At 45.7% G+C, this 8,835-nt stretch overlaps 1 protein-coding gene across 1 annotated transcript in view; it reads left to right on the plus strand.

The window, feature by feature from the left end:
* LOC123158522 (AAA-ATPase ASD, mitochondrial-like) overlaps positions 1-3,850 on the plus strand; it is a 5,536-nt gene extending 1,686 nt beyond the window's left edge. The window contains exons 2-3 of the mRNA XM_044576473.1: positions 1,229-1,543; positions 3,471-3,850. Coding sequence (XP_044432408.1) covers positions 1,229-1,543; positions 3,471-3,850 — 695 coding nt within the window. The remainder of the gene's footprint in view (positions 1-1,228; positions 1,544-3,470) is intronic.
* The last annotated feature ends 4,985 nt before the right edge of the window (positions 3,851-8,835 follow it).

An 8,835-nucleotide genomic window follows, 5' to 3' on the forward strand; every position in this document is an offset into this window, starting at 1 on the left:
CCCTCCCCCTCTCCTCCTCCTCCTTCCTCGCCGCCGCCCAAGGGCGCGGCTAGGTGAAGCCTTGACGTCGCCGGCAGCGGCGGCGACTCGGGCCCTCTCGCTTGTGTGGGGCTGGCGCGGGCCGGACACCACGGCGGGTGGTGGCAGCGCCTTGGCGACTTCGCTCCCCCGCGGCAGGAGGCCTCGCGATCTGGTGCGTCGCGGTCGCCAGGGACGGCGGGGGCGTGACCGGATCGGTTCGCGGCGACGCGGCCGGATCTATGCCCAAGCGTGGGCCTTGATCGCTGGACTGCCGTCGGCATGGTCGCGGGTGCGACTCGTCGGCAGCTGGGCAGATTCGCCGGGATTCTACCCTTGTCTGGTCCTTGACAGCGCGGGCAACTGCGGGGGAAACCCTAGATCTCCTTGGGATCGAGCGATGGCGGCGCTTTTGCGTCGTAGTCCCTCTTTAGGGCATCGTTTTGGAGTTTACTCCGGTTGAAGGGACCAGCGACGTCGGCGGCGCACGTCTGGTGGAGCAACTACCGATGAATATCGCGCCGACTATGGTCATGGCGGACGATGGTGGCGTCTTTGATGTCGTTCCCTTGTCGAGGCATCGTCGTTGCAGTCTGCGTCATCAGGCTCGGGATGCTCCAAGGGAAACCCTAGATCTGGGTCGTCCGGATCGGATGATGATGGCGTTTTATCGCTTTCCCTCCTGGGGGCATCATTTTGGAGCAAGTGATGGCTGGGGGCGTGGTGGAGCGTTGCTTCATCTCACACATTGATGGCGGCGGATATCGGCCGCATGGCGCTATGGAGGCTCGGCGTCCGATGCGCGGAGATGGACTCACGCAGGAGGAGGTAGTTATCTGGCGTCATGGTGATGTCGATGGAAGAGTGGCCAGACAAGGTAGAAGCCTCAATATGATCTGAAGACGGACCTGTGGAAGATGGCGGCAACGACACACGAGTGCGTCTGACCGGATTGTGCCCCAGACCCGGTATGTGTGGCTCGACTGAGGCTTCCGGCTTTTGATGTTAGGCTTAGGTGAGTGTTCTGGGTAGTGGCCCAGCTAGCACCCCTTCATCATATGGATAGGAGTAGCGGCAGATGTATCCAAGATGGTGGATTCAGGCATATTGTTATAATACTTTGTAAGGTCCTCGAGAATAATCAATAAAGTGGCCGTAGGCATCTCCCAGATGCAGAGGCCGGGGGTCATCCTCCTTTTCTAAAAAAAAGATGTCATTGAGCACAAGCTGTTTGGGGAAGTTCAGCGCCTACTCGAGGAGACCGACATGTCGCCCGCTGACGTTGCAGAGAACCTGATGCCCATGTCGAAGAAGAAAAAGAGGGACCCGGATGTGTGCTTGAGAGGCCTAACCGAGGCGCTCAAGCAGGCCAAGGAGGAAGCGGCGGCGGCCAAGGTGAAGGAGGCAGAGGAGGCTCAAGCGAAGAAAGCCAAGGAGACAGAGGAGTCAGAGGTGAAGAAAGGCAAGGAGGAAGACAAAGAGAAGGACAAAGCACCCGAGGCAGCCAATGGGGATATTAAGCAAGGTGACAAGCGAAGTGACATCACGCTAGGAAGCCAAGGAAAAAGAATGAGCTTGTTCACTAGTGGTCCCTTACAAAACAAAAATGCAGTGTTTGGTGAGAGAAAAATATTGCACCTTTCAAGTGAAACAATATTTCTTTCTTCTCACACTTGTAATGCTGCTGCATATAAAGTGTGTAACAATACAAAAAGCTACTGCAACAGGAATCACACGCCTTACCTACAGCAAAAGGCTAACAAGTTAGTTTAAAAAAAAACATGGTATCACGCAGGCTTCATTACCATTTCACCAACCCAATGCCGCCACTACGCATGACAATCACAATATGCAATTACCAATCAGAATTTATCCTGCTCCTAGAGTTAATTAAGCAACCCAAATCTGAATTGGCCCGTTCATTCATTAATTAACTAATTAAGCAACCCAATTCTGCATTCTTTCAGCCCTGACCAAATGTAACATAATATTGTTGTAAGAACAGGACACAAACAGAGCTTCGTTTACAAAACAAAAGACAGCAGTCTGGCGTATATAACTCGTCTATAAAACTTGCTTGTTCTGATGAAGTATACAAATGCTACAGCAGACCCGAAGACACAGACACATGGCAATTATATGAAAAGAGAATGCGAAGCATTGCTTACCAGCGCACGCAAGCTCACCTTGTGGTCATCGTGTTGAAGGTGGTGCCAAAATGGTTCAGCCCGAACACCTCCAACATTATGATGAGCATGTTTTTATGGATACTGTTGACAATAGATTTTGACACAGTCAAGAACTTAATTAATATGGCCTCAAATGGAGAAGTGATCTACATAAAAAAGTTTCGTATTGTAGATATGAACATCTTTCAAGTTTGGGCCATCGCCATGCGATCTCATCTCGAACGCCGAAGTTGTGTTCGAAATACTGAGATTTTGTATTCAGAACACTATTCGGCTCATTACACCCCCAAGACTGCCTCGTATGAAAAAATGATCTAAACGGATTGTCTTCGTCTCGCCGAAACGATCGATTTTGATATCAAAATCGTTCCAATTCAAATTTGTATGGAAAAGCTAGAGCCATCGGAATGCAGCTCTGTCAGAAGGCCGGAAGTGGCGCGCCCCATCAGACACCCCGTCTAATGGGTAGCGCGACTAATAGCCGGATTTGCGCGAAGTAGCGCGAATAATAGCCTGTTTTGCGCGAGCGATTTGACCCTCAAGATGACCTCTGATAAAAAAACGTTCAACATGAAAGTTGTTCGCCTCGTCGAAACGGTCAAGATTGCTTTTGGATTCATTTTCATCCAAGGTCGTTTACCACCACAAAAGAGACCCGCAAGGTGCAGCCAGTTTAAACCAAACAATTTTGGAAAGTTCGGATAAAACCAATCCGAATTTGACTAGGGTTTTGGACGTGAATGCAAGCATTTTCCTTGCACGGGAAGTCCAGCCGTCACTTATGTACCTAAGGGGTAACGGCCGATTGAACAACAACACACAATCGAACAATGAATCTACCACTTTTTATCTTTTCTCCTTAACCCTAGTTCTTCTTCTTCCTCGTTCTTCGTTCGTTCTTCTTGTTGCAGGACGGCGAACCTCGAGGCCCTAGGGGCGATCAGGTCGACCTAGGGCAGCCCATAGCCGCCGCGCACCCTGACGGGGTCCCTCCCGGGCGTGTGGGGTTTCGGGTTTACAAAAGCACCCGCCGGATTGCCTGCGTACCGCGTTTCCGGACGGGTCTCATTCGACGTGAGCTGCGGTGCATTACCCTCGGTGTTGGTGGTACACGGTGACGTGTTCGTGTGCAGACACACTTTTTGGCGACTCCGCTGGGGAAGAAAGAGCAATCATCATCATCCATCATGGTTGATCTTCCCAAGCCATCTGAAGTGGATGCCGATAACATCATGAAGCACAATTTTGAGGAATTATCGGCAGAACATCGCCAAGCTTTTGAGGAGTACAAGAAGACACGTGAAGAGAAGGAGATGCAGGAGTTCCTTGCTAAGTTCAAAAAGGATCGCCAAGGCAACATCACTTCAATTGAAGAAATCAAGTTTCCTCCTCTTCACAATGAGCAGGTAGAACTGGCTGTAAGCAAAATCTTCTCTCCTGAACAGTCGGCTAAAATTACTACTCTTATTGCTCAGAATAATGATCTTATTTACCTAGATATCATAGACAATAATACTGCTCGAAATAATACTCCTCAATCATATAATGGTAGTGGTAGTATGTCTGCTGGTGTGGAAAACTTTAGTCCAACTTTACTTATTTCATCGGCGCCGCCCGTGCCATTGAATTCTTATTCCAGTTAGACAAACCAACTTGTTGCTCCACCTTTTAATCCTTCCATGAACGTACCAAGTTCAGTGAATCCAACTGCATTGCTAGGTTACGGTTCGGCAAGTCCAAGTGAATTGCTTCCGAACTATGGTACAACATACACACCACCATCTCTTCCGACTAGCACTGTACCAACCATTAGAAATCATATTCACCATGCGCCACAACCACACGCAACGTCACTCAATACGAGTGATATTTTGGCTAATGTCAGAGAGGAAATGTCTAGGGTGTTCCGAGAGCATTGTGGGATTGAACTACCTAAACCACGAATTTCCAGGAAACCATATCTAGAAATTTTTGATGCCGTGCCATGTCCTCCCAGATATAAAGTTTCAGATTTTGTTAAGTTTAGTGGAGAGGGTAAAAAGACTACATGGGAGCATGTTAGTCAATACTTGGCACAATTAGGTGAGGCAAGTTCATGAAACGAGTGGAAAGTACGTTATTTTCATTTATCTTTAACTGGTACTGCTTTCTCGTGGTTTTCTACATGGTGCCATGGTCTCCGATTATGTCAAAAGATTTAGAGATACAAAAAACCGGCGCTATAGTTTGGTGATAACCGAGAGAGATTTGGCTGATCTTGTGCTTAGTGGTTTGAGATATCACATTAGAGAAAGGCTAGAAGGACATGAGTTTTTAAATATCAACCAAGTCTTACAAAGGGCTTTGGCTCAGGAAAGCCAAAGCAAAGATCTTAAAGAGGTGCATAGATATAAAACTGATCGTCCTAAGATGAATATGGTTGAGTATGATAGTGACCACTCGGACGATGAGGGTGATATTTATGCTGCTGAATTTGTTTGGCCATCTAAGGCCAAACAATTTACATGCAATGATTTAAAGCCGATTCATAAGAATCGTGATGAAGAGATGAACTTTACTTTCAACATTGCTAAGTGTGATAGAATATTTGATGCTTTATTGCAAGCAAAGATTATTAGAATATCTCATACTTTACCGCCGTTTGAAGAGTTGAAACGATGTGCTTATTGCAAGTATCATAATTCTTTTTCTCATGCTACTAATGATTGTAATGCTTTTCAATGACGGATACAATCGGCCATTAATGACGGACGATTGAATTTTTCTGAGATGCAAGTTGATAAGCAACATTTCCCAATGAACATCATGGATTTGGAGGGGAAGAAGATGTTAATTCGGCCCAGCATAGCCGAATTAGCTAATAAGAATAATATTGTCATTGGTGAGCCCAGGAAAAATAAGGAGAGCGACAAGATCTTGGGAAGAAAGTTGTGCTTGATAAGCAACCCGATGGTAAGGAGATAATCAAGATCACCATCAAGAATCCTACACTCGGGGGGCAACCACAAGTGCAAGAGAACACTCATGTCAAATTTGTTAAGCCCAAGAGTCCAGAGGTTGGCAAATGGAAAACGAATGAAGCTAAAGTGCAGCGCAAGAGAATCAAGCCAACTTTTGGTATGTTGCTGTCCAAATATGCCAAATCAAGCGGCCGGTTCTAGCTCTGACCAGTCATCAAATCTGAAGCGCTCAAGGTCACCTCCTCGGGAAGAATTTCAGCATCATGCAAGGCCATATGGGTCGTGGGCACCGGGACCATGGATGGCGCCACCCCCCTATGCGCCATACTACATGGGAGGCTTCAATGGAGGACGGGGGAATCCCCCAATGGCCCCTTATGCTTTTCATCCGGGTTGGGCAGAACCAAGGAGGCTTGTTCATGAGAGGCTTTGTTATCCCACACGAGGCCGTTTGAACAACGGTGTTAATCGGCCAATGCGAGATAATCATGGAAGGGCTGGCAAGCAAGTGTGGCGTGCTAAATCACCAAGTGCTGAAATTTCAGAGCCTAGCAAGCAAGAGGAGAAGAATACTAGTGCTGAAACTATTATGATAGGCACAAAAGAACTAACAATCAAAGAGCCAATTATTGTTGATAATCTGGCTGATTCTAATAAAGAAGTGGCTGCTGTCCAGCAGGGTCCCATGGCTAATGATCATGAAGCTAGCACAAGCAAGGCCCAGTTGAGGGATCCAAAATATACCCAGCCTAAGTGGTGTCCTTCCGGTCTCATCAAGGCACAAAAAAAAGGAGATTGCAGCGCATGAGGAGCCATGAGAAGGAGGAACAAGAAGCAGAGAGGCAAAGGGACAAATTGTTCAATGAAAGTCGTCCCATGGTACCCCCAAAACAAGTGTGGAAGCCTAAGCAAAAGGAAAACGTAGCTACTTCTGCATTTATCATAGCGACACCTACACAACCAACAAAGGACGATGCGGCTGCTACTACATCGTCCACTTCACCTATTACTTCCTCTTCACTTGGAGATATTTCAGAGTCAAGGGACATGCTTGAGGATGGAGATGATATGCTTGATTATGAGTCTACACCGGTTCATGAAGGTATGTATATTAATATGGTGTATTACTTACCCGCTGAATTTCGTGCTATAGATGAAGAAGGGGAAGTAGCTCAGTTAGATTTTGGTCCTAAAAATGCTATATTCGATAAGCCAAAAGATCCGGTGATGCACCTGAAGCCATTGTTCCTTAAAGGTCATATTAATGGATCGCCGGTTGCTAGAATGCTTGTTGATGGTGGTGTTGTGGTGAATCTTATGCCATATTCGGTCTTCAAAAAATTGGGGTTGCGTGATTAAGAGTTGATAAAGACCAACATGGTGCTCAATGGATTTGAAGGCAAAGAGAGAACTGAAGCCAAAGGTGTGATGTATGTGGAGCTCATGGTGGGAAGTAAAACTTTGGCTACCGCATTCTTTGTCGCCGAGGTGCAAGGTAACTACAATATGATATTAGCCCGCGATTGGGTTCATGCAAACCAATGCGTGCCATCTACTATGCACCAGTTTTTAATTTAGTGGGTTGATGATGAAGTAGAAGTCATTCATGCGGATAATTCGGCTTGTGTTGCTTTGGCCGATGCATCGGTGGATTGGCAACATCCCAATGCTACTTGCTTCATGGGGCGCGACTTATCAGAATTTGATTTTCTTAGCGCCACAAAAAGTGGTTTCGTGCTCGTTTCTTTAAAGCCAGTTGGCGATAATCGGCTCCAAGGTATGATGTATTTAAATGGATCCTAACTCAGAGTGGTTACGAAAGCGTCTAGTAGAACGCAAACTTCTTCATGAAAGGTCCAAAATAGACTTGGATTTCATGGGTTTCTTAATGACTAGTCGTTCGTTTGAAGCCTTAAGAAACGGTCCAATGAGAACGATATGTATGAGTCCATAGAAGAGTTAGATGATATGGATAAATTAGGACAAGGTTTTACATCAGCCGATCCATTAGAAGAGATAGATATAGGAGATGGTTCAATTCCTAGGCGGACATTTGTAAACAAAAATTTAAGAGTCGATCATAAAGCTAAGTTGATCGAGCTGTTGAAAGAATATGTTTGTTGCTTTGCATGGGAATATCATGAGATGCCAGGTTTAAGCCGAGAGCTGGTGGAGTATCGGTTACCTATAAAGGCTGGTTTTAGACCATACAAGCAATCGGCCACAAAGTTTAATCCAAAAACGTATGACCGGATCAAGGAAGAGATCGGTCGTTTGCTTAAAGCTAACTTTATTAGACCTTGCAGGTATGCCGAGTGGATTTCTAACATTGTGCCAATAGAGAAGAAAGGCTTTGGCAAGTTGATGGTCTGCATTGATTTCAGAGATTTGAATAGAGCTACACCTAAAGATGAGTATTCCATGCCAACAACCGATATGCTTATTAATGATGCTTCTGGACATAAGGTCATTAGCTTTCTTGATGGTAATGAGGGGTATAATCAAATTTTTATGGCCGAAGAGGACATGTCCAAAACGGCTTTTCGATGCCCCGATTTCCTTGGTTTATTTGAGTGGACGATGATGACCTTTGGATTAAAGAATGCCGGCGCCATGTATCAAAGGGCTATGAATTTTTTCATGATTTACTTGGTGTTATACTTGAGGTCTATATTGATGATATTCTTGTCAAATTGGATGCTTTTGAATCTCACTTAGCCGATTTGCATTTGGCTTTTGAAAGAATGAAGAAATATGGGCTGAAAATGAATCCTTTCAAGTGTGCCTTTGGTGTATCGACTGGGAAGTTTCTGGGTTTCATTATTCATGAAGATGGCGAGGAAATTGATCCCAAAAAGATAGAAGCTATACAGAAAGTAGAGGCTCCAACATGCAAGAGAGATATGCAAAAAATCCTTGGCAAGGTTAAATATTTGAGGAGGTTCATAGCCAACCTATCAGGGAAGGTTGATGCATTTACTCCTATCCTTCGGTTGAAGAATGAAGTTGATTTTACTTGGGGGGCAAAACAGCAAGAGGCATTTGATATGATTAAGAAATATTTGTGCACTCCTCCGATTATGAAAGCGCCCAGGCACAGGGAGCCATTTAGACTTTACATTGCAGCGGAGGAAGGTGTTATTGGTGCTATTTTGACTCAAGAGGCCGAAGGAAAGGAGCATGCTATTACTTATTTGAGCCGACGCTTATGGGACGCCGAGACAAGGTATACATTTATTGATAAATTATGCTTATACTTATATTATGCTTGCACAAAATTGAGACATTATCTAGTGCCTAGTGATACGTCTCCATCGTATCTACTTTTCCAAACACTTTTGCCCCTGTCTCGGACTCTAACTTGTATGATTTGAATGGAACTAACCCGGACTGACGCTGTTTTCAGTAGAATTGCCATGGTGTTGTTTTATGTGCAGAAAATAAAAGTTCTCGGAATGATCTGAAACTCTACGGAACACCTTAGAAAAAACAATAAAAATCCTCGCCAAAGATGAAGACCAGGGGGCCCACACCCTGTCCACGAGGGTGGGGGGCGCCCCTCCCCCTGGGCGCGCACCCCTACCTCGTGGGCCCCCTGGTGGCCCTCCAACGCCAACTCCAACTCCATATATTGGCTTTCGGGGAGAAAAAAATCAGAGAGAAGAAAT

The sequence above is a fragment of the Triticum aestivum genome, chromosome 7B (assembly GCF_018294505.1).
Source record: "Triticum aestivum cultivar Chinese Spring chromosome 7B, IWGSC CS RefSeq v2.1, whole genome shotgun sequence".
Classification (NCBI taxonomy): domain Eukaryota; kingdom Viridiplantae; phylum Streptophyta; class Magnoliopsida; order Poales; family Poaceae; genus Triticum; species Triticum aestivum.